General features: G+C 37.7%; 1 protein-coding gene across 1 annotated transcript in view; it reads left to right on the forward strand.

The window, feature by feature from the left end:
* The window catches only part of LOC126248368 (nipped-B-like protein), a 125,247-nt gene that overhangs the window by 13,316 nt on the left and 85,609 nt on the right, over positions 1-26,322 (forward strand). Inside the window, exons 5-10 of the mRNA XM_049949297.1 lie at positions 7,096-7,268; positions 10,566-10,773; positions 14,631-14,777; positions 15,058-15,231; positions 17,259-17,449; positions 24,589-24,820. Of these exons, the coding sequence (XP_049805254.1) occupies positions 7,096-7,268; positions 10,566-10,773; positions 14,631-14,777; positions 15,058-15,231; positions 17,259-17,449; positions 24,589-24,820 (1,125 nt within the window). The remainder of the gene's footprint in view (positions 1-7,095; positions 7,269-10,565; positions 10,774-14,630; positions 14,778-15,057; positions 15,232-17,258; positions 17,450-24,588; positions 24,821-26,322) is intronic.

Here is a 26,322-nt window from a genome sequence, read left to right on the forward strand (position 1 = left end):
GGTTTCCTCTTTCATTTCTTACCCCCAATCCATATTCACCTACTACATTTCCTTCTCTCCCTTTTCCTACTGCCGAATTCCAGTCACCCATGACTATTAAATTTTCGTCTCCCTTTACTATCTGAATAATTTCTTTTATTTCATCATACATTTCTTCAATTTCTTCGTCATCTGCAAAGCTAGTTGGCATATAAACTTGTACTAGTGTAGTAGGCATGGGCTTTGTGTCTATCTTGGCCACAATAATGCGTTCACTATGCTGTTTGTAGTAGCTAACCCGCACTCCTATTTTTTTATTCATTATTAAACCTACTCCTGCATTACCCCTATTTGATTTTGTGTTTATAACCCCGTAGTCACCTGACCAGGAGTCTTGCTCCTCCTTCCACCTAACTTCACTAATTCCCACTATATCTAACTTTAACGTATCCATTTCCCTTTTTAAATTTTCTAACTTACCTGCCCGATTAAGTGATCTGACATTCCACGCTCCGATGCATAGAACGCCATTTTTCTTTCTCCTGATAACGACATCCTCTCGAGTAGTCCCCGCCCGGAGATCCGAATGGGGGACTATTTTACCTCCGGAATATTTTACCCAAGAGGACGCCATCATCATTTAACCATACAGTAAAGCTGCATGCCCTCAGGAAAAATTACGGTCGTAGTTTCCCCTTGCTTTCAGCCGTTCGCAGTACCAGCACAGCAAGGCCGTTTTGGTTAGTGTTACAAGGCCAGATCAGTCAATCATCCAGACTGTTGCCCTTGCAACTACTGAAAAGACTGCTGCCCCTCTTCAGGAACCACACATTTGTCTGGCCTCTCAACGGATACCCCTCCGTTGTGGTTGCACGTACGGTACGGCTATCTGTATCGCTGAGGCACGCAAGCCTCCCCACCAACGGTGAGATCAATGGTTCATGGGGGGGGGGGGGGGTTCAGATAATAGAAAATGTGTTTTAATATCACCTTCCACATCACCTTGTACACAGTGATTTGCATTGATCAGTCAGTATAAATATTATGACCACTGCCCTACCTTTGGGATGGGAATGCCTAAGTCACTGTGGAGAGCTCTCAGTAATTATTGCCAAAAATCTAGATACATCATATACAGAGATCTTGAAAAGATACTCTGTTAATTGACTTTCACAAGAACTGATTGTGCTGTCTTTTATGTATGAGGACCAAACACCCATCACAACAAGACCATGGAATGGTTCCATTCAAAAGTAATCACCACATACATTGAGACACATATCCCGCTGGGAGACAAGATGATAAATTCCTCTTTTCTTGAACATGATTGACCACTTGACACATACACAACCTCACCCCCTCTTGCCCTTCCTTATCCAACTGAAACCAACATCCACGCATGTCTTTCTTCAGGTCATCAAACATGTGTAAGGAGGGTGTTGCAGTGTTTCCCAACCAAACTGCTGAAGTGTACCCTTTATCCAATTGGCAGTGAGAGGCAGATGTTATCATGCAACAGGATGATTCTGTCCAACAGCCCAAGGGCAAACTGCAAAGCCAACAGTGAAAACATCCCAAATCTCCCTCGCCAAAGAAATTCTAAACTGTTAACACAAGTTCTGGTAAGGTCATGGTGACCACCTCCTTTTGACTGCAGGACTCCCTGCTAATAGAGTTCCTCGAGCATGGAAGTGCAACAATGTTCTGTGTTATGGACACAATTTCCAGAAACTCTAACATGCCATAGAGTCGTAACACCCAAGAATACTGTCGGACAGATTCATCCTTTTACACAGTGACACCTGCTGCCACACTGACAATCGGACAAAGGCTATGCTTCAGCGATTTGGTTTGGTAAAGTGCAACATCCTCCCTACAGCCAGGATCCTTCACCATGTTATTTCACATCTTTGATGACCTGAAGAAAGACTTACAAGAGATACATGTATTTTACGAAGAGTACTCTATGGCATTGGCTCCTTACCTACTTGCATTTATTGTGAATCTCTTGCGCAGCACAAATCCCAGGCTACTGGAAAAAGGTGCAGGTAACTCCAGTGTATAAGAAGGGTAAAAGAACGGACCTGCAAAATTACAGACCAATATCCCTAATTCTGTTTGCTGTACAATTTTTGAACGTGTTCTCTGTTCAAATAAATATACCTTCTTGAGACTGAGAAGCTTATGACCATGAATCAGTGTGGTTTTAGAAAGCATCGCTCATGCGAAACTCGACTTTCCCTTTTCTCGCATGATATACTGCAAACTATGAATGAATGGCAACAGGCAGATTCCATATTTCTAGATTTCCGGAAAGCATTTGACATAGTGACCCATTGCAGAATGTTAACTAAGGTATGAGCATATGGAATAAGTTCACAGATATGAGAGTGAGTAGAAGACTTCTTAAATAATAGAACCCAGTATGATTTCCTTGACTAATGTTCATCAGAGACAATGATATTGTCAGGAGTGCCCCAGGGAAGTATGATAGGACCGCTGTTGTTCTCTGTATACATAAATAATTTGGCAGACAGGATGTCTGGAATATGTGGTCATTTGCTGCGGATTCCATGGTGTATGGTAAGGTGTTGAAGTTGAGTGACTGTAGGAAGAGCAAGATGACTTAAATATCCAGTTGGTGTGCTAGTCCTAAATGTGTAAAAAAAGTAAGTTAATGCACATGAGTAGAAAGATCAGACCTTTACTGTCCAGTTACAGTATTACAAGTGTCCTGCCTGACACAGCCAAGTCATTGAAATATCTGCGCATAACTTTGCAAAGCGATATGAGAGGGAATGAGCACGTGAGAACTGTGGTGGGGAAGGTGAATGGTCAACTTCGGTTTGTTGGGAGAATTTTGGAAAGAATCCTTTACCTGTAAAGGAGACAGCATACAGGGCACTGGTGCAACCTATTCCTGAGTACAAGGTTGGACTGAAGGAAGACATTGAAGCCATTGAGAATTGGGCTGCTAGATTTGTTACCAGTAGGTTCAAATAACGCATAAATGTTACAGAGATGCTTCGGGAACTCAAATGGGAATTCCTGGAGGAAAGGTGATGTTCTTTTTGAGAAACATTATTGAGAAAATCTAGAAAACAAGCATTTGAATCTGACTGCTGAACGATTCTGCTGCCACCAACGTACATTGTGCATAAGGAATACGGAGATAAGATACAAGAAATAAGGCCTCATATGGAGGCGTATAGACAGTCATTTTTCCCTCGATCTGTTTGCAAGTGGAACAGGAAAAGAAATGACTAGTAATGGTACAGGATACCCTCCACCACACACCATACGGTGGACTGTGGAGTATCGATGTAGAGGTAGCTGTAAGTTTCAATCTGACAAGGAAGTGCAAGAGTGGGTGCCACTAATCACATTCTAATGAAACAGGAATTGATCATCTCTTCTTCCAATGGATAAATGTCGTAGCATGAGTGGTGATAACTTTTGAATAGAACCATTCCATGGACATGTTATGATGGGTGTTTGGTTTTCATTTGACTCCCCTTGTACAAAAAGCATTACAAATTATAGTGAGGCATCTAGGCAACGATCTAGCTTTGGATGCTCATCTGTGATTTGAGACTGTGGAGGTACAAGTCTTGTACATTCTCTGAAACAGAGTAGATGGCAGTTTACGCACAGAAGAAAGTAGTTTTATGTACTGCAGGTAACCAAAATGTTCCATAGCAAGCGGTTTGCAACATAGTTCATAAGGTCTTATGATCTGAGGACCTCTATCCAGATAATATGTTAAGTTCTAACCTTCCTTCTTAATTTTGTTTGGTAAAATATTTTATTTATGGCAGTAAAGGTTATTGCACATTTTCAAATGTGTGTACAAATAGCTTCATCTAAATAAATGCATCATGGAGTTCTTGCCACAACAGTCTCAAGATTTTGATTGCTTCATCCATTGTCATTGTCAGGAAATACTTCAGTAGTATGTTAGTTACTTAGGTTGGCCAAATTATGTTATGGAGTATCCATACGCTACCAGAGGTAAATAAAGAACTCTGGTAGTGATGCCGATTGTCTTAGTTACCTGAAATTGTCAATTTAGAGACAGCGATCTTTTATTGCAATTATTGTTGATTTCTTTTTTTGGTAAAATCTTTATTAGCAAAGAGCACGTATCAGCAGCTTAGAAAGACAACCACATATCTCAAAAATAAAACAAAAATATTTTTATTTCATTATTAGGTAGAAAGCCGCATACCTCAGGTATTAGTAAGCCAACAACCTGCACTCTAGTGAGGATAAAAAGAAAACAGATTTATTGACAGTATTATTAAAAGGATAGATTCATACTCGCTGTATAGTGGAGATGTTAAGTCTCAAGACAGGCACAACAAGTCTGCTAAACACGTAAACATTTGACGTGTGTGTGTGTGTGTGTGTGTGTGTGTGTGTGTGTGTGTGTGTGTGTGTGTGTGTGTGTGTGTGTGTGTGTGTGTGTGTGTGTGTGTGTGTGTTCATTTCAGGAGGAGGCCTTTTGACTGAAGCTTATTTGTTTAGCAGTCTTTTGGTTGTGCCTGTCTGTGACTCAACATCTCCACTATATGGTGAGTAGCAATCTGTCCTTTTCATAATATTGTTGTATTCCATCCTAGATTTTCCATTGTTTGAAACTACATATACTTTTAGGCAACCATATTAAGTGAGAAAATCATATATAACTTTTCTGGGGTATTGGTTTTTATTATAAACTGACAATATGAGAAAATACATAACTAGTTTCCACCATTTCTGGTTGTCTTCAGATCTGAAAGAATTTGAAATGAACGGTTACAAGACAGAAACTGCATTCAACATTAATGGTGTTCACAAAACATTTTAACAAAATTATTGAACAGTTCACACCAAAATAAAAAAAGTCATGTCTAAGATAGTGGACACTTTGTGAAATGGATGTTAACAACAAGGGAATGTCAGCTGTAAAATTATATGTCAGCTGTCATAAAAAGATGTAAAAAGCAACATTTAAATGTATATATGCCATAAATGGCAAGATAATATCATAAAAGCATAAAAACATTACATTACAGGCATACCTTCAAACTCCTGTTTGTAACATGTCACATACACATGGGGTACCATGTGGCTGTACCATCTACCTATATTATTTGCCATCAGTGATTAATTTTGTAGGGCAGTATTGTATAGTCACTGTTTATATTGACTGTTATTCTATTGTCCACTATGTTTCTGGTGTGCATAGCACACAGTAGTTGGATGTGTAGAGTAATCTAGACGTTGGTAACATATCACCCGGACATGGGGCACTGGTTTGTTGTACCATTGACCCATACTTACTTCATTTAATTGTTCTTAACCTTTTGCCTTCCCTATGGTTTTTTTATGTTTTAGATGTATCATTTTTTAACAAACTGCTTATCTTTACTGCACTGTAATTGGTTCAATACGTAAGTTGTTCTACAGTATAATGGAAAAATTGCAGATGATGGTTACACACAGATAATCTTTACATTTTCTCTAATGCCCACTTAGGTTTACTATTAGATGTATATTTGCATAGATTTTGTCTTACGCGATAACTGTGTAAGGCAGAGCTTCACATTATGTAAATTTTTACTGTTGTAGGGGCATACTATGTTGGTCTTTCTTGTTTCAGATTTCACATGTTAGCTGCATCATGGCAATTGTCACTATCTGTTTTTGTTTGTCATTTTATATCTGTGACGTAGCTTCTTCATGACGATCACATATAGTGGTCGTCTTTATAGTTCGTATGACTTTAAGCCGATCCTTGCTAATGTGATTTCGTTTTTCTGTACACATGTAAAATCTGTGTAGAACATATCTGTATAAGTTATTACACTATTAGGCCTTCTGAACTAATGGAAAGTTCTACAACAGTGTGGCATCTGCAAGAAACTCTATATTTAGAGCTTCAAGGTGTAACTGTATGTCCCCTATTATATTACTCAAAATTTTGTGTACTGTGCTGCCACCATCTGGCACTTTCTTTACCTATGTTCCTGGGCATTTAGCATTTGTCAGTCTGTATATGATCATCTCATGGAAACTTTGTCGCTGTCACCAGAGATCATGGCTATTATCTGTGTTACTCTGAATGCATAAGAACAGTTCTTGTCTATACTTACTACATTCTTGTTACAAGCACAAGTTCAAAGGTATGCGTATAATCTAATGTTCTTCATGTATCTTTTCTGATATTATCTTGTTATTTATTGCCTATTTACATTTACATTATGAAGCTTGTGTTGAATTTTGGGTCATTTTATGACAGCTGATGTATAGACTTCACGGTTGACATTCCCTTGCATAGTTAACAGCCATTTGACAATGTGTCCACTTAACTTACACAGCTTTTTATATTCTGGTATGTACTATTCCATAATTTTGTTAAAATCTATTGTAAATACCATTAGTATTAATATTGAATGCATTTCCTATCTTGTAACCCTGCATTTCAGTAGCTTTCAAATCTGTATGAGCAGAAACCGAAGAAAATAGTTATGTATCTTCCTATATGTGGTCTGGGCTAATAAAGATTTTTCAAAAATGAACATTCACTGATGCTGCTTTTGTTAGTGGTGGATGACGCACATGTTTCTCTGTTGCCTTTCTTCATTAGGCACCTGTTTCCATGCACAGATAAGACATGGAAATGGGCACTCAATGCTGAAAGGCAACAGAGTCATAAGTGACTCACCTTCCATCTAACGAATTCAGCATTGCTACCACTTTTCTTCCTCCACAGACATTGATGCAATCTCTGGTAGATAGGAGATAGCATATGGACTTCTGTAACTCTGTGATGTCCTCAGAAAGTTGTCAAAAGTGCCCCCACCCCTCTTTTCTCTCTCTCTCTCTCTCTCTCTCTCTCTCTCTCTCTCTCTGTCCCTCTGTGTGTGTGTGTGTGTGTGTGTGTGTGTGTGTGTGTGTGTGTGTGAGGAGAGAGAGAGAGAGAGAGAGAGAGAGAGAGAGAGAGAGAGAGAGAGACCGACCTTGTTTAAATTTCAGCTATTTATTCGCTGTGTTTGGTGTGGGACTAATTTATTCTGTGTGATGTTTTTGATGGATAAATGGCACTAGGTTATGCTTATTCTAATATTACAGGTTCTTCTCCTGCACAAGCAAGTGTTGCTCCCCCTGCCCCTGAAAAAGATGAATCAAGATTACTTGGAGCAAAGGACAAGAAGGTGAACACACTTGCTCCTGCTCCTGCACCTGCTTCTGCCCCGTCAGATACCAGACTGCCCGTAGTGCGACTAAATAGGCTCTCAGAAGAGGTAATTTGAAATATAATTTCATTTTTTACCCCAAAAAATGTGTAGTCTTATGTGAATATATATAAAAGTGTGTGTGGTGTGTGTGTGTGTGTGTGTGTGTGTTTTCAGTACAAGGCACATCTTTTGTTTGAAAATGCTTACGAACCGTTTGATTTAAAAAAGTGCCACAGCATTGATGTATTTAAGTGACTTGTATAAAATATATCTATTATTTCTACCTAGGTAAACTTGATATTCTGGAACCATAGTTTTGGCTACATGTAACAAACAAAATTTTTGAAGTTGTTTCTGGATATATTCAGAGTATTTTGGCATAAGGGACCTCTGATCTCCAGTGACTTGTTACAGAGTAATTGACACTGCTGGAAAAAAAAATTAGGGCACCTGGAAAAATGATGTTGATTTTGATCTGATGAGCCCAGACGAGTCAACACAGACAGTTGTGAACCAGGTGTTAGCATTTGGACTGCGGACACACTCACCTTTAGCCAGTCTTCCACTCCTGCCACAACATCAATGTGCACGGCTTGATTGGTACCATTGGAGGATCACTTGGAATGGCTGGCCATGGTCTTCGGTGATGAAAGTTGATTCTGCCTGCATGCAAGTGATACTCATTTTTGCGTATGCAGTTGACCTGTTGAGTTCTGTCTTGTGGAGTGCATTTGTCCAAGGCACGCTGGCCCCAGCCCAGGCCTTATGGTCTGGGGTGCAATAAGCTATGACTCTTTCACGTTTGGTGTTTCTCGAGGGGTCGCTAACCAGTTGTCGGTATGGAGTATGCTGTTAGACCCAATCTTTTGCCGTTCTTGCAACAGGAATGTGATGTGTGCCAACAGGTTAATGCTCCCCAGACACTCCCTGTGAAACTCAACTTGCTTTGCAAGATGTGCAGCAGCTTCCCTGGCTGGAAAAATATCCAGACTTGCCTCCAGTCGAGCACATGTGGGATATGATAAGACAAGAAGTGACTTGTGTGACGCGTCGGCAAACAACTCTTCCAGAAGAACATGAACAGGTTAAGCAGGCATGGCATAACAAATCCCAGGACAGTATTCGCCATCTGTACGATTGACTGGATGCTAGAGTCAGCACTTGCATTGCCGTGTGTGGAGGCTACACCATAGATGTTTCAGCATGGGTTGATACTAGGTACCTTGGAACTGCTTGTGCCACTGATCTTTAAATGTAATGATTTTCATGTAGTCCAGAGACATTGTTGCTATAATAAATCTTGAATGAACTGGAAACCTCTAAAAGTGTGGACTAATTTTTTTTACAGCAGTGTATTTTGTTTGAATTCTTACTCATTTGTTTCTGTATCTGTATGGCATCAAAAATACCTACACAAAATTTGTTCATTCATTTGCAGTTCTTGATGCTGATAGTAGTAATTTCCAATTTCCTCCTCACCCTCAGGCTTGCATTCAATAGTCCTCAGTTGTGTTTACAGTCTGTTTTACCAACTATGTTTGTTGCATGTCAACAGTAATACGCAGCAACATGGCTAAGTTTACTGGTGAAAAGTTGGCTGATGTGCACCTTGTGTATGATTTCACAGAAAGCAATCAAAGAGCAGCATTATGGCATGATGACACTGTACCAAATTATTCCCACAGTGATGGCAAACACACAACAGTACTGAATCTATACATAGGTGCCAATTAGAAGCTGTATCCTTTCATGTTAGAATGGAAGATGTCATTGTTGTGAAGGTGTTTTCATGGAAACAAAAGTTAACTGAAGTTAAAAACTGAACAAATCATAGTCACATTGTTACTATATAATGAGCCACCAGAGACTGCAAGTCCCATGTACCAATATCTATGGACACCCTCCAAAATTTGGTCAGTGGAGCTTGGATTCTTTGTGTATTATGTTAATAGTTGTTAAGATATGCCAATATGCCACCTAGCACAAGTATGTTCGCTCGACACATGCATTGTGGGATGTTTATAGGCAAGTGTTCGAGAACCTATTGTAGTTGCAGAAAGAGTTGTACACTTCATGGAGCCTGCCAATTTTGTTGCTGACGAGTTGCTTGCCCTCCCCCCTCCCCCGCTGCACCTCCCCCTTTCCCTCCCTTTTTTTTCTGATAATGTCTGCATAGCATGTGATGCTTCATTTAAAGCTCAGAACTACAGTATATCAATTGAAGGAACACAAATGAATTCCCATCAATCTCATGGGCTCCAGATTCACTAGATATCAACCTTATAAAATTTGTCTGGCCTGTAATTCATCGCTAGCTCAGAAATAAAAAAAAAAAAAAACCACCACTTCTTAACCTACAGTACTGGACAGATTTTGTGAAATGTCATAATTGACAACAGGGAGATAATTAGAGACAGAGTACCAAATTAATTGTAATGGGCTGTAGTAATAAACTGGTGGTAGTATGTTTCAGGAGCAATGCCTACGTTCACATAAATGATTAGGGACTCACAAAGAATTTCTTTGCTTGTATGTGGATATCTGGCACCTTCTACTTCTGTCATTTGTCAGTGACTTTCAGACTATATGCCATGACAAATTGCAATGTTTTTGTGTGTCAATTTTGGCCCAACATACTATTAGCTAAATATTAACAATGGTGTGGCTGATAGGTGTAATTTTAAATCTCAGTGGTTATCATTGAAGTATCTTCAAAGTTACAGAAATTTGAAGTGTGTGAAGGTTTAGTTCATTTTTTGTGAAATGACATAACATCATATTTACAAGGAATGATTTACCCATTTGATAAGAGGCTGAGATCTAAAATGCGAGGACTAACACAGCAGGCATGAAATATTGGATTTCTCTTTGGTTATTCAGTATCATCTGCAGCACAATTGATGAAATTATTGCAGAAACAACACCCATTAATTGCACTGAAACTTGACGGAAATTGGGGTACAAACATAACGATCATAAATAAACACATATTTTCAAACTTTTATTTAGTGAAAAGTAGTTCAGAACATTCTGTATACGTATGAATATGACAAGAGAGAGTCATTTGTAGAATATAAACAATTGAAGGAGTAAAGGTAACAACTAACCACATGGATAAAGTGCTGAGACTCTGATAGGCCACTAAATGAGACTGAGAATGTTGCTAGCTTTTGGAAAAAAAGCTGCCAAAGATCTCAGCCTTGTTGACATGCCTAGGAATGTCTCGGCTGCTCAACTACGCCATGAATTGCTACCTTAACTCCTTAAATTATTTATATAGGTACAAGCTTCTTTTATGCAGCATAAAGAGACAGTTGTCGATGTTTATTGTAAACAATTACTGTAATATTTGTATCATTGCAGGACCAAGCTCTTATGCAAAGAAGCTTAAGAGCATTTGCAGAGAAGTCACCAACTCTCGCAAAGAAATTAGGAGTCACTCCGAACAACAGACTTCGACAAAGAAACATACAGCATATAGAGTCTGGATCGGAAAGTGATGACGAGCCAAAAAATAAATCAAAATATTTCAAAGCAAGAGAGAAGGAAAGAGAAATACAAAGGAGGAAAGGTGAGAAACTAAAAATTTTTTTCTACAAATGGTGTAGAGAAAAAATATTTTCTGTTATCAAAGAGACATTTAATTTTCAAATAATATTCTGTATTGAAATATCACTGATTAGTATTATCATGTTATTGGTAGGTATTATAATTTTCTTTTGCACACAGCACTAAACTGGTATTGTGGTAAGTTTTACAGTGAAATGTTAAGATATATAGAGGATTGCAGTACTCGTGTTTGATCTACCTAGTGGCAGTTGGAAAATGTTTTCTCTGTGATACAGAATGAATGTTTCACACAATTCTTGCCTTATTATGTTTGTCGATCTTGAGCTTTTGATGACTTACGCTGTTGTCACTGTCAGGAGATAAGATTTTAGTAGCCTGTTAGATACTTCAGTTGGGCAAATTAAGTTGTGGAGACATCACAAAGTCAAAGAACTTCCATATGCTACCAGAGATTATGTTGATGTCTGTGACTAAAGGACATTGGTAGAAATGCTAATTTCATTAGATGATGGAAGATGCAGTTGATTTCTCTGTTGCCTTAAAACGTGAAGCACCCATTTACATGCACAACTAAGGGGTAGCCACTGTCTGGGTTAAAGTTGTTGTTACACATTCCGATTTCTGTGTAGTAGATATGTGGCATAATATTTTTGTTCATGAGACTGTGCTCAAGAACATCAGATTTGTCGAAATCGCAATGTTTAATATGGTGTTGGTGTTCTGTGGGATGTTCTAAAATTGTTCTTATTGTGTGACCATGGTAACTGCTACCCCGTTCACAAAGTATTTTACAAATTCCAGAAACACAGACTTTGAGGTTGTCATTTTTTGGGTGCAGTGTGTATTTAATTTTCTTGTGTGGTGAGAAAATGAGTTGAATACAGTGTCTGGCTAGGCCTCTGTCTAAAATTGTAGAGTTTTGACATGTGTTGAAGCAAAATCTTTTGCAGTACCACTTCAATAGTGACTTCAAGGATGAAAACTCAATTGTGTAATAAATAATCTTTCAGTCTACAATGAATATGACATCCTTTAAAAACTTCTACATGACAATGAATCAAAACTGTGAGAAGTTGACCATAATTTCATCTTGATTGAGTCTAGTTTGTTTAATTAGATTCACAAACATTTGAGAGTTTTTAATGTGATGTTCATAGCAACTGACAATTGGTTTAAGTAACTTGGTTAGCTATTTCACTATGTTCATGATACCTTTGTTACCTGGCCACATGGAAATGAAGCTAGTGGCCTTTTTTATTGATCATATGGATAGCTTGCCGCCTACTATAAAGTTCACTGCAGAGATGGAGGGAGAAAGCAAATTACCATTTTTAGATAGTCTACCCAAAAATCAGATGGGCAGCTAAGGCACTGTGTTTACCAAAAGCCAACACATGCTGGCCTATATCTCATACACAAAGCTTCCATCATGCAGCCCATAATAAATCTGTTTAAATATGCTGATACATAGGGCTAAAACTGGCTCTGCCAAGAAACACACAGATTTTGAGATCAGATACCTAAGAAAAATATTGCAGTAATGCGGCTATAGCGACTGGGATATTGAGTTAGCCATCTCCAAGAAACAAAAACACAGAGCTACTTAATTATCAGAAGATGATCAGTCCATAGTATTCCTTCCTTTCATCAGAATTATGACAAATAAAGCAGTCAGATTCCTGCGCAGACATTCCCTGAATGTCCAAGAAAATCTGAGAGATACTGCACTCAGCAAAAGACGTCCTTGATCTCTCTCTTTTCCTGAAATTTATAAAATACCTTGTGAATGTGGTAACAGTTACATTGGTCAAAGAATAAGAAATAATTCAGTATGCCCTCCAGAGCCAGCTTAAATACCAAAATTTCGAAAAAAAACCCTGATGCCGAACACAGCCTCATGACAAACGTGTTTGACAAAATGAAAATATTATCCCATGTGTCTGCTTACTGGGATTCTGTCATCAAAGAAGCCACTGAAATCAGAATGTTAACTACTACTTCAACCTGGACAGTCACTGCACCCTTAGTGGTACATGATACCGGTTTCATGATGCTGAAAGGCAACAGAGGAACCAATTAAAATTAAATCTTCCATCTCTGGTAGCATATGGAAGTTTACAGTCTTTGTGATATCTCCATGACATAATTCAGACAACTAAAGTACCTAGTGGCCTTATGTAATCAAATCTGATGATGATGATGATGATGATGATGATGATGATGGAGGAACAACTTGTTGAAAGCTGTGAAAAACTATGATCTCAAGTGTCTGCTGTCTCTCATTTGTAATCCTTGACAGTATACTACACAATCACACTAAAACAACATGAGACATTACATTTATGCAGACGGGGAACATTGTAGTTGTATGGGTGTTCTAGTAAATGCCATTTTTTGCACACAATGTACTTGAAGTGACACTAGGAGTGGCACTTACAGCTGTTTCTTTGATGTCATCATGATCAATTTTTTTAACTGTTCTATACAGTTTTTTCCTCCCTGCAGTGAATGACAAGTCCATTGTAAAGATATTAGTGTTCCCAAAGCTTCCTCAAGCAAACATTGTTCATTCTTAATGTCACATTTCGTGGAGCTATTGAATAATTTAGCTATAACCACAGCATTTTGATCCCATTGTAACTGCACTTCAGACTGATAGTCTTCACACACACACACACACACACACACACACACACACACACACACACACACACACACACACACACACACGACTCCAGTCTTGCCATTGAAGTTCTGTGGAAACTGTCACTATCACACTGATTTAGATTGAATAGCTTTTTGTGGTTTCTCCTTTTTACACTGGTTGATTGCCTAAAAAATTGTCCCACTTCAGAAGTGGAAAATCCTTAATCCTTTGATTTGCATCAACTATTTGATATAAGTTTCTTCCCTACTACTGGTATAGTTCCATTCCATTTCATAGCTGGAAAATACACGGATAGTTTGGCTTTTAAGTTTTCAGCACTATATTTTTTTTTTATAAACATGTATTTTCATATTTTTGTATAAAAATGGTGATATAATATTATGCTCACTAGAAAGCTAGAATGTCTCTGATAGATTTATAGCAGGTTTTTGAAAGTGCCAAAACATTTCTGATGCAGAGACTCTTTATTACCAATCCCTCTGTTTCTCTTCCTCCTGCCTGTGACACCCCTCACTTTCATGGCAAGAACAGAGACACTAAGAACCTCATTCAAACTTAGTTCTTACACTTTAGTAGAAAATAAATGGATCCAAAGTGCTATGCTGCTGTTCCATTAAGCATGCTTGCAGTCCCAATGTACGTAAAAATCCGCATTGTATTTTTCATGCCAACTCCTTCGCTGTGGGTAGTGATATGGTTCTATCTTTACAGTACCTATCTTTCATGAAATGGAAAAAATACTGGTAATATTGTTTGAACTGGGGTTTCCTTTTATTGTGAGTGAATCTCCAGAGATAATTTTAGTTGACTCTGTTTCACATTGATGTTTCTGAAAGGTTATAATAAAAATAAACGGAACAGTGTACTGTTACTACTTATAACAAAGCCTTCCAAACAGTTTGTAATGAATAACTGCTAACACATCACATCCCCTTATGAATTAGGAGTAACTAAACTCTCCACTGATTATGCTTTAAGAAACTCTGCTAGATGTATTTACCTAAATTGTTGCTGTTTGTACATGATGACCACTATGGTACCATATAGAAAGTAACTTTGCCAAGCTTCCATAAGTTTTGCGTGTCTTTTAGTTGGTATAATAATTACAGACAATGTAATTTTACCTACCGGACATATATTATTTTTTATTTAAATGGTCTGTGAGAGTGATTTCCCTACTTTACTTTCAGATAAAGAAGAAAGAAGGAAAGTTACTTCATCATATGATGAAGATTATTGTCCAGGTAATGAGAATTCAAAGATTAAAGGCAGGAAACGCAACTGTGCAAACCATAAATCGGAAAATGTCGACTCTAGTACAGTTAATAATTCTGAAGGTAACTATTGCAATTTTGCTCTCTATTTTAAATACAGACTCAAACATTTATAAGTGGAGCAAGTAGTGAGTGCACATGAAGTTTTTTGCATATGCTTATAATATGTAATATGATGATAAAAGTATGTTTTCCTGCCTTGCCCATGTTATAATAAATTGAAAAGAGTAGAAATACAAGAACAGGGGATAATAGGAACTTACAGAAAGAAATTGTCATAAATAACTACACGTTTTTAATTGCAGCACCTATTAATGTCACACTGTATTTATTTATATTTCAGAGGTTCCATTTACTCCAAAACCTAAACTGCGGAAGGTTGAGAGAAAGCTAGTGCCTGTGTTGGAAAAGTTGAGTGTTGAAGAGTTAATGGAAACAAATACCTACCAGAGATTCAATCGATCAATAGAACTGATATTTGAAAACACAGAAGATCTAGATTTAACCACAGATTTTGGTAAGTATTTTTTTGTTGTAACATACGTTTCATTCCTACTAGTGATTGCAAGGTCCTAGAGTGGCACGTAATCAACCATTACTAGGTCTGAAAACATGTCTGGTGCATCTCACATGAATTAATTCAGTGGTAGTCAACATGGTCCCTACTGCCAATTATTGGGTCTTTCTGCTTCCATGGTGAGTGGTAGGTGATAAGAGTTTTAAAAAGATTTTCATTAGATACACACAAAATTTGATCATAAAGTATTTGGTAAGTAATTATTATTATATGGTAACATTACTACTAACAGAGATACAAAAGTGGGCTGTAGGCACAGGAACACACTCTTTCTTCAATACAGCTGCTTCCTCATGTGCAATTGGTAATTAGTGTCTGTTGATGTGCTGCCCAGTTTGTTCACAGCACATTCTGGTATGATACACAAGGTATTTTGTGCTGATAGGTGCATATTTGCCATTCTCCATCAACTCTGAGACTTTGCATCAGTTTCAGTAGATAATCCAAGCCTGGAAGTGACAGAGTCAAAAGCTATAATGGAAAAATCAGAAAATGAGCAAATTTACTACTGGGCAGCTAAGAATGGTAAATGCCAAAATACACATTTAAAAAAAAAAATTCTCCACAATTAGCACAAGGTCTTACATTCAGCATAGTCTTTCAAAGTGACCTCTACACGCTACTCTGTGGGCATGACATCATTCCACAAACTTCTATTGTACCCATGCAAACAACCATAGTGTTGATGCTAAAATCTTGAGTCATCAGGTTGTCTCATATTCCTCTTCAAACTTTTAGCATGCTTGACAGTTCGTTCTCCATGCGGGGGTCTTCCTCAGAATTGTTCTAGTTTCCCCAGACAGCTGAACATGCAACCTTGGTGTTGTTTTAACCATGTCACACATGGAAAAATTTTTTGACATTCAATCTCTACAGGTGCACACAAGACTTTCCTCATGATGTGTCGGGTGGTAATCAAATAGGGTCCGAGCAGGGGAGTGTGCTGGCCCGGAAATAGAACCCCCCCCCCTCCCCACACACACCACCTCTCTCTCTCTCTCTCTCTCTCTCTCTCTCTCTCTCTCTCTCTCTCTCTCTCTCTCTCCCCCCCCACCCACCCACCCACCCACCCACCCACCCACCACCCACCACCACCAAACCTCAAACTTCTTCCGCACCTCTCCTGACCAATGATTCTCAATTACAATTTTGAATTTCTTTCTGTTCCAGAAACTGTCCTATGTGATGTCTATTACCTGAAATTGACTTTTCATTTCAAGTATGAGAATTAGCTACAGTGAATCAGGCTGTTTTGATGTAACACTATTGCTTTTTATATCAGAATGATCAAGTTTTAGTGCAAGGGTTTTATGTAAAGAGTGGTGTTTGTTAATGTTCGTTCAATCAGTTCTCTAGTTTTTCTGTTGTAAATGTCCAAATATGTATATTGTGTTATCTCTTTTTAAATGTACTATTCAAAATTTGTGTACTCCCAGTTAATTTTTATAATTATTTATTTCCTTCAGTGTTCTTTCTTTTGTAGATTAGATTAGATTAGATTGATTTACTTTCATTCCAATTGATCCATAGTGAGGAGGTCCTCCAGGATGTAGAACATGCCAGAAAAGCAATAATACATGACAAATATTTAAAACTAAAACAAATAAGCTAATGTACCTTCCACAGGTCCCAAGTGGAATGATCGTCTTTTTTTAAAACGAATGTTATATGAAAGGATCATTTTACAACACTCATTTACTGAGATCACATTGATGCACTGAATTTAAAATTTTAAAAAAAGTTTTTTTTTGTTTATAAGGTAATGACTATATATTAGAAGTACTACAATAGTTATTTACAATGAACAGATTACTGCATTGAAATGGTGCAACACACACACACACACACACACACACACACACACACACACACACACACACACACACATTTTTTGTTGATAAGTTTCATAAGTTAGTGTGTTTTTAATTTAATGTAGACTGTTAACTTACACTCTTGATTTGTTGTAGATACAGAGGCGGACACACCACCGGAAGTTCTTATTCCTAAGTACCAGTTACAGGACCTTTGCAGTGAAGCAGCAAAGCTCAAGACTCTTGGGGCCATGGAATCAATACCACCAGAACGTCTTGTCCGCATGCTTACTATTTTGGAAAAGAATATACGTGATGGAACGAGAATATCACCACTTGCAGATCCTGTAAGTTATTTGTTAGGGTTCTCACTTTGTGTACATGTAACTATCCATACATGTTTCTGAACATTTTCTTTATTAAATAGGTTATGTTAGATTTTTTTAGTGTCCTTCCATATTGAGGAGATCCTCATTGATGTGGAGTGTCTGAGAATAATGCTTTAATGAGTACCTTCTGCAAAATGCCTCCAGAATGTCAATTATTTTTTTATGTTACATGTATCTATTCTTTGATTGGTTTGCGGCTGGGTGGGTAAGTGTCGGACTAAAAATCCAAAATTTCAGGGTCAATCATCAGTTGGTCCTAGAATTTGGTCTCACTCTTATCACTTCTTTCTCACCTGGCAATGATTTGTTAATGTGAAAAATGCCGAGTTGCTTTGTGGTTTGAAATTAGTGTTGAACTGTAAGTTACACCGTAACTGACTGAGTAAATTCGTTCAATGGTCAGAGACCTAGTGAGGTGGCATAGTGGGTGGCACGGGACTCTCATTCAGAAGGATAGCAGCTAAAATAATCACTGTCCAGCCATACAGAGTTAGAGTTTCCGTAATTTTTCTAAACAAATAAAGGAAAATGCTAGGATGGTTCCTTTCAAAGGGCTTACCTGTTAACCTGCCCCATCCTTCTACTTAAACCTGTGTTGCCTCCATAACTGGACACAAGACCTTTTAATCTGTTAATTGTTAATTATCTAAGTTAACTTTTCAAGTAATGGATTACGTTTTAAGTTAATTTTAGAAAAAAGTTAATGGACTCTTTAACTCCTGTTAATTTTCTTTGAGTCTGTTAATTGTTAATTATTTACCTACCATTTATGACAAAAATGACACCACACCACCCACAGAAATCTTGTTCTGACAAGTTTGGGTCAAACAGGTGTGTGGATACATGAGGGTATGCACAATTGAATGTGAGCAGGAATAACTGAACGTTGGCTGTTTATTGTTGTTTGTTTACTGAGTTTGCATTAAGTACTACTTTTTGTTAGTGAATTGACTGTGGAAACTAAATCATGGAATTGGGTTCTACCCCTAACAACCACCTAAAGGGAAACACATCTGTAAAAAGTAAAGCCCAGAGTTTAGTCAAAATATATAGAAACGTGAAGTCAAAACACTCATTTAACAATGCAGTACAGTACAGTAGGCAAGCCATAGTCACAGTAAATTACAGAAAGTTCACGTGACTAGTTACGCAGCAGCTCAGTCACCATTATCAAATGCACCAAGTATAAAATAACTCTGCTGTTACTTATGAGAACCTGAAATATTTGTAAATATCTAACCCTAATACCATCATCATTGAAAACAATACTGTGAATTTATCGTGTTAAATTAAACCTAGTTTGCACTAATGCAAAGAAGTGTCATTGATTGCTGTGAAGCCTTTATCCATACGGAGCATTAAAGTCTTAACTTCATATATTTTGGATTAGGATCAGCGTTGTCCAGCTAGTTACATACTGAACTCGACGGTTGAAAATCCTGTCTTATTAATCTTAGCAGTTCTGCTGTTGTTCTGAAACATACATTGCTCAAGTATGAAGTGGAATCATTAACTGAAGTATCAGAACGCACCTTGATAAAGTTAATAAAATAACATCACCCATACATGAATACTGTATATTATTATCTGTATATATTGTCTCCAAACCAATTGGTCAACACTGAGACAAAAATCTCCAAATCTCGGTGCCTTAAAGTTTACTGTGAGTATGGCTTGACTACTGTACTAAATTCAAATAAATTTGAAAAACTTACATTTCATCTTGTTCCTTAAGACAGTCATCTCTGATTACAAAAATGCAGTATTTCTTGGGGAACAGGCTTTAGTAAATTAATTTATTAAGTATAATACCCATATACCCTCGAGTGCTGCAGTTAAATGACTTTTTTCTGTGTTCATTACTGAATTCTCCAAGTTCCTGGAGAATAAGAAATCTGAGAAATTCATTTCAATGATGACAATAGGTGATCTTTTCTTTGCTTTGCTTTTCTTTGCTTGTCTTTTCTTTGCTTCATGCTGGCTTTCTCCACTAAACCAAAATCACTATCATTTGGCAAGTAAGAATAACGTAAGTTCGTGATAGAGACAATGACACTTTAATATTCTTCTTTTGGCTAGTACATGTGTCTGAGTATAAGGATTATTTTATTATGTATAGAGGTTGCACATCCTTAAATATACCTCTCCAGTCCTTGAGAAACATCTGAACCTAATGTCTTTAGGATTTCTGGAACCAACTTCTTTCCTGTATCTCATAATTGGACCTGAATAAACAAGTCCATGAAGATACACAGTTGCCAACTGTAATCACAAAGTTTCCAGAAGGAATCAAATATATCTGATTTGATCCATTATAAATGGTTTTTGAAAGCCTGCGACTGTAGACACAATAGGTTTGTTTATAAATAAATAAATCTTCTGATACCAGTCATGATTTTTCTTTATTTTACTATTCACATGACGCGTTTCGAGAAATAATTCCCATTTTCATGTGCGTTTTTTTTAATGTGTTTAAAGCCATTTCTTTCGGTGTTGTCAGTGTGTGTGTGTGTGTCTGCTTCATTTTGTTGACTTTTACTGTAATACATAAGAAATGCGATTTTTAGTTGGGTATCAATTCTTTCTGTGAAGCAGACTCACACACACTGACAACATCAAAAGAAATGGCTTAAAACACATAAAAAACGCACTTAAAAATGGGAATTATTTCTCGAAACGCGTCATGTGAATAGTAAAATAAAGAAAAATCGTGACTGGTAGCAGAAGATTTATTTATTTATAAACAAACCTAATCAAATATATTTTCTCACTCTTCTTCTTTAAGTTGATTTACGTTGAGCATTGCTATTTGCAGCAGGTGGCGTTAACAAGAAGGCTTGTAGCTGGAACTTTTATGCTCTTGCTTGTACTACACTCCTCTCCACAGTACTGCTGCTGTTGCCTTATACTCCTCTTCCACTTCCCCAGATGTTGATAACAACGTCTTCCTCTGCTCTCTGCTTCATTTTCATTGCAGACATTTTGTCAGCTGGTGCAGAAGCACTGCCTTCCTCAGCAGCTGTGTTCTCTCCTGGATTAAAAGGAAACATACAATATAACATACAATGACTGTGAAAGTACCAGAAGATATAATGAAAGTATTGTAACATATTATATTTAAAATCAGTAGTCCATTCTGGTTATTAACTATCACTTATCAAATTTAGAAAGTAATTATTAGCTTACCTAGATGGCTGACATTCCAATGCATTATCTTCTATGTCTTCAGATTAATCACTTATAATCATCAGTACACTGTAATTAGATCTAACACACTGACCATGCAAATTGTGACCAATGGACATGTTCCCATTGTGCTTTGAGCAAAGGACTGCTTCCCTCCATACTCAATGGTGTTGCCAGTCCTAGAGCAGTTATTTACATCTGGGCATAAATATTTTATGTTCTGAAGGCAACTTCATAAATAGTACTGTGTGGGAAAAAGTCCAGAATGACCAAAAATGGACTCGATTCCCTTGTGCTGTGAATGACCCATATGTAACTCTTAGCAAGCTGTAGAGACAAATGTAGTCTCCACAGTATAGTTACCAAAGTTGAAGGCAAAACTGCACACCAATCTATAACACATCAGTATCCCAAGAGTGGGTTGACATGTAATATGCACATTAGAAAGAAGGAAAATTTGCTGCATTTACTGAACATAAGACACCTATGGTGTATGCAGATTTCTATACTGGGGAATGCGCACATTGTTCCTAATGTATGACTATAGCTGTGTCCTTCATAAAGCTTTTCCTGTCACAAACAAATTGGCAGTAGCTCCGTTATGCACTACTGAACTCATCATATAGCGGGGGGGGGGGGGGGGCAAATTAGTTGTTGCCAAATAATTTCAACCATAGGTCGTTTTTTTAAACACAAAAGAAAAGATAGGGAAGAGAATTCAAGACTCTCCAGCACTCTTGTCAGAGGGCACAAATTCAAAATAATGTAGTGGGGAAACACTAAACTATGTTAACAAGAAGGTTGTTCAAAACTAGGTCTACGTGGTAACCCCTGTTATTTTAAAACTGTTCCAAGATTGTACTGAAACAAGACTTTTTTTCCAGGGATAATGTATTAAAGCTACAAGTGTTGTTTACCACTTTTTTGATTTTTCTGTGTGAAAACTCTTTAAACCTTTTTAAATAAAACAAATGTTATTAACATTCTACATCTTTATTCTTCAAGTCTACATATTTGCAGCCCTCTGCCACTAAAGGGTTCCAAATTGTAGTGTATAACACAGTGGTGGGTAACGTAATTATGTCGGTGTGAGGGAGAACAGCATGTACTGTAGAATATATTGTGTATCACCTACTTCTATTGGAAGAAGTAACAGATGTAAATGTATTTTGAGAAGTATATCTTTCAATAAAAAAGGAAAAAGTGACACAATTGCTTCAGTATCTTGCTAAATAAAAATTCTGTAAGTCATAATGACAGTAAAATACTTGCCTCAGTGTGTACTGTACCATGACCAAAATGATAAGAGGTGGTGTAGTGGATAAGGCACTGGAATGGCATTCTGGTTTAATAGGTTGAAAACTCATTTCACCCCTCCAGATTTATGTTTTACATGGTTTATTTAAATTGCTGAAGGAGGATGCCAGCATAGTTCCCTTTAAAAAAGGTATGGTCTGCTTTCTTGTCCTATCCGAGCTTGTGGCCACACTCTTGCCTTGTCATCAGTGGAATATTGAGCCAGGAGAGAGAGAGAGAGAGAGAGAGAGAGAGAGAGAGAGAGAGAGAGAGAGAGAGATTGATTTGGCCTCTTCTGAAGATAGTCGACTATTTCTTTTGACATGGCTATCAACCACTTGGTCCTTCACCATTGAGGATGGTGATCACCTCATCTTTGTTATTGGTAAATTGAATCAGTATGACTGATCATATCCTGCTGTTTAGCTTCAAGATACTGAAATAATTTCATTGCAGAAACAATAAAAGTTGCTTAATGAGTGTAATCTTTAGTAGAAAACTGTTTTCAGCTGCACAACCATTACCAAGTATAGATGTCACACAGAGTTTGCATCAGTATAAGGAAAAGGACAGTTGCTGCTCACCATATAGTAGAGATGCTGAGTCACAGATAGGCACAGCAAAGAGACTGTCACACAATAAACTTTTAGCCAACAAGGCCTTTGTCAAAAATATGAAAAACACACACCCACTTCCTGCTGTACTGATGATACAGAAAATTAAATACAGTTCTCAATGAGGAGATAAGTTATGTAGTATAACAGGTTGCAGTAAACACCACTCAGAGCAATACTTATGAATGTGACAGTCATGTTCCCACTGAGGCCATACAATATGTGACGCGACTCGTGATATGACAATCAACAAGATGTACGATTCATATTTCAGTTTCAGTTGCAATTGCCAACCTCTTTGGAAGAGAATATTGTTGTAGCTGGTCATTATTTAAAGCTGAAAAACTCCTATGAGTACTATAAATATCAAACATAGTTCATCTGTGGTTTCTCATGAGGTCACTCAGCATGAACACAAATACCACAGATGGAGTCCAGACGGTTTCCACTTTCTGGAGTACCAAATATCATCTACTCTGATAGAGCAGGACACAAAATTTTGACTCGCTATTTCTCCTGCTGAGAAGCTACTCTTTACAATAAGGTAAGTTAGTGAAAGTGTGCATGATGTTAAAAATGCTACCATGAAAAGTTTATTTTTTATGGGACCACCTACTATGGTTCGTTTCTGAATGTGGTACATTTATAAATAATGGTTACAGATTAATAAAACTAGATGAGTCTTTCTACAACTGTTTAGTTTTACATAGTAATATGTGACTGAGCCTGAGGAATATTCAGAAGAAATTCCGGGTCCGAAGTGAGATCAGTCGCCAATGATGTTGTATTAGCCGAATAAGAACTCTGTGTAGGAACAGACAGTGTGTTTGAAGAAATGGAAGAAGCTCGTGATGTTAAGGAGACCTTGAGTGTCCTCGGCTACATCCAGCTGCTCATTCAGAAGTAACCTGAATTTAGCTTTCAGATCTGTTTTAAGCCTGTTGCAAAGTTTCCAGAAATGAAGAAGCATAGATAGAAAAAACATCCAGTCAGCATTAGCTGATGACTCCCAGTGTCATTTTATTTCAATTAGTTCTTTTCATTTCCAGCCTTTGCTTTTATTGATAGCATATGAAAAAGAGAAATGTGAGGCAGTTCCGTACTGTGCATAACATATGGCAATAGCCTTGCGTGTGGCATGCAGACAACCACCTGTATATCTCACATATTTTGTGGACAAGGGAAAGAGGTATAGCTCTCCTTCCATTGTTAAAAACAGTTTCAGTATGTTTCAACAATGTATGTATCAGCTAAAACCCACCAAATGTAAACTGGATAGTGACTACACATTCTTCACTACAAACTTCTCAAAATATGCCCAATGGTTCACTTATTTGTGAAGTATCACAATAACTATGGGCAATAGTGAAAAGAAAACAAGTTCATTATCAATCTCTGATGTGGGGATGTAGAAAAAATGATTTTTTTTTACTGAATAGTTTCTTTAGAAGTGAATCAGTGTGTGTGCATAGCGGAGAACGCATGCAAACCTAACAGCTGTAGTTTTATTTATTTTTTTATGCAAAAAATAGCTTTATTGAGAAATCTAATAGAGAGATGGATGTAGCTTTGCCTCATTTACAGGAAACAAGTTTTTTCAGGGCACTTCTAATGACTTGAAATTAGTATCATATGATACCATTGCATAGAGCAACCAGAAGTCCCTGTTGTGCCAGGCAATGCTATACCAGTATGCATTTATGTCAAATTGTTATTGTCACAGTGTGAGACAGTGAAGCCACTTGAACCACACTTTCATGCGAACCACCTATATGGGTTGCTTCTGCAGCATATCACGAATTATATCGCATAGCCTGCCGCCTCAGTGAGAACTGTGCCATGCTGACTTCCTTTTGTCAAAATGTGTGGAGAGAGGGGGGGGGGGGGGGGGCGAGAGAGAGAGAGAGAGAGAGAGAGAGAGAGAGAGAGAGAGAGAGAGAGAGAGAGATAGGGCATGTTAACTTAAGTATATATTTAACGTTGTTGCTTTAAATGTTTCAGGATGATGATGAGGATGAAAGCAAACTTTGGTTAGAGCTAACAATGGAAAGTGTTATGAGGGCTGTGGATGCTTCATTAACTTCACTCAACATACTTACGTCCCCAAATATGCCAAAGAGGATATATTTAGAAGATGTAATTGACAGGATAGTCTTGTTTACCAAATATCAGTTACAGAATACTATCTACCCATCATTTGATCCTGTTTACAGAGTGGAGGGAAAGGCTAAAGGTAAGTGAAAAGAAATACTACACTATTTAGAAGTACATTTATTCTACGAAGGCAAATTTGGTCCAAAGTCCCTGGATTAATTTTCCATGGCACTACTTTTATTAAAGAGAAAGGTGACAAGTTCTTTGACAGGTGCAGAGAAGGCATTAATATCAATGAAATTTTGTTTTTGTTATGGTGGTACACCTTGTGCAAAATGTAAGTCACATATAACTCGATCTGCATGTTAGTTCTATTCATATGGCTTCATAAAATAGTGAGGGAAATAGATAAACTGGAATACTTTGCTATCGTAAAATTTTTTGTGTAGGCCACTTTATAGCCTACTGAAATTTAATCTAAGTTGCTGATTATATGTTGGTGTGCAAAACTGAAGGGTGAAAACAACTTACGCACGATGTGTCACTGCCAAGTTACCTAGCTTAATGAAACTAGGGCCATACGAAGGAAGAACAGCTGTAGTATAGGACAGAAGGTAACTGAAAGAATTTACAATAAGATGTACAAAAATGACACTTTAATTCAAAGACAGTAATAAAACTGAATTCAAGGTGATTCATGTGGTCCATTCATCCTCAGGGCATGGTTCTGAATTGGGGGAGTCATCACCATGGAGAGCAGTGCTTGCTGTGCAATATGTTCCCATACTGGCTACAAGGTAGATAAGGAGTTCTTGTATTAGGGCTCTGCATTCCTCCAGCAGTGTGGTTGACAACTGCCGTACGCAGTAGAACTCCTTACCAACCTTGCAGCCAGCATGGGAGCATATTGCACAGTATACATTACCCTCTTTGGTGATCACACACCCTATTAAAAACGATAGCCTGCCTTTTGTAATGTCCAGGGCACCATCACAGATTGTGGCGAATTAAACGTACTTATTGTCCTTGAATAAAAATGTCATTGCATATTTCTTTCAGTTACCTTCTGTACTATACTGCAACAGTTCTTTTTATGTATGACCCTAGTTTCATTGAGCTATGTTGCTTGGCAGTGACATGCCATGTGAAAATTATTTTCGTCCTTGAGTTTTCCACACCAGCATATAAAGGATGTGACAAGTGCTGCTCACAAACATACTGTGGTTGTAGAGGATGCCTTAAAGCACAAATTGAGGATAGAAACCTACATAGGGAAATGTCATTCCAATGATGTTCGATACTGCTACAATGTGTCATAATTATAGGGCTACACCACACATTCAGCAGCAAACACGAACTCGTAAGTTGCTGCCCCTACCTCTATTGTACTGAGTCTCTGCAGTGACATCATGACAGTTGTGGATGATTTCTATGCCATATGACATCTTGAACTCTTGCTGATCCATTTCCAGGCACTCTAGTTTCAATCCCACAGCATATAAACTCATATTTGCTTCTGCAGGGATGGCCTTGTGACAGGTGTTAATCCCTATATGTTTGACACTATGTAGTGTTGTTGTATGACATTTCTAGATATAGGTCCCCATCCTCAATTTGTTCCTCAAGACACCTACAGCAACT

This window comes from Schistocerca nitens, chromosome 3, assembly GCF_023898315.1.
Source record: "Schistocerca nitens isolate TAMUIC-IGC-003100 chromosome 3, iqSchNite1.1, whole genome shotgun sequence".
Classification (NCBI taxonomy): Eukaryota; Metazoa; Arthropoda; class Insecta; order Orthoptera; family Acrididae; genus Schistocerca; species Schistocerca nitens.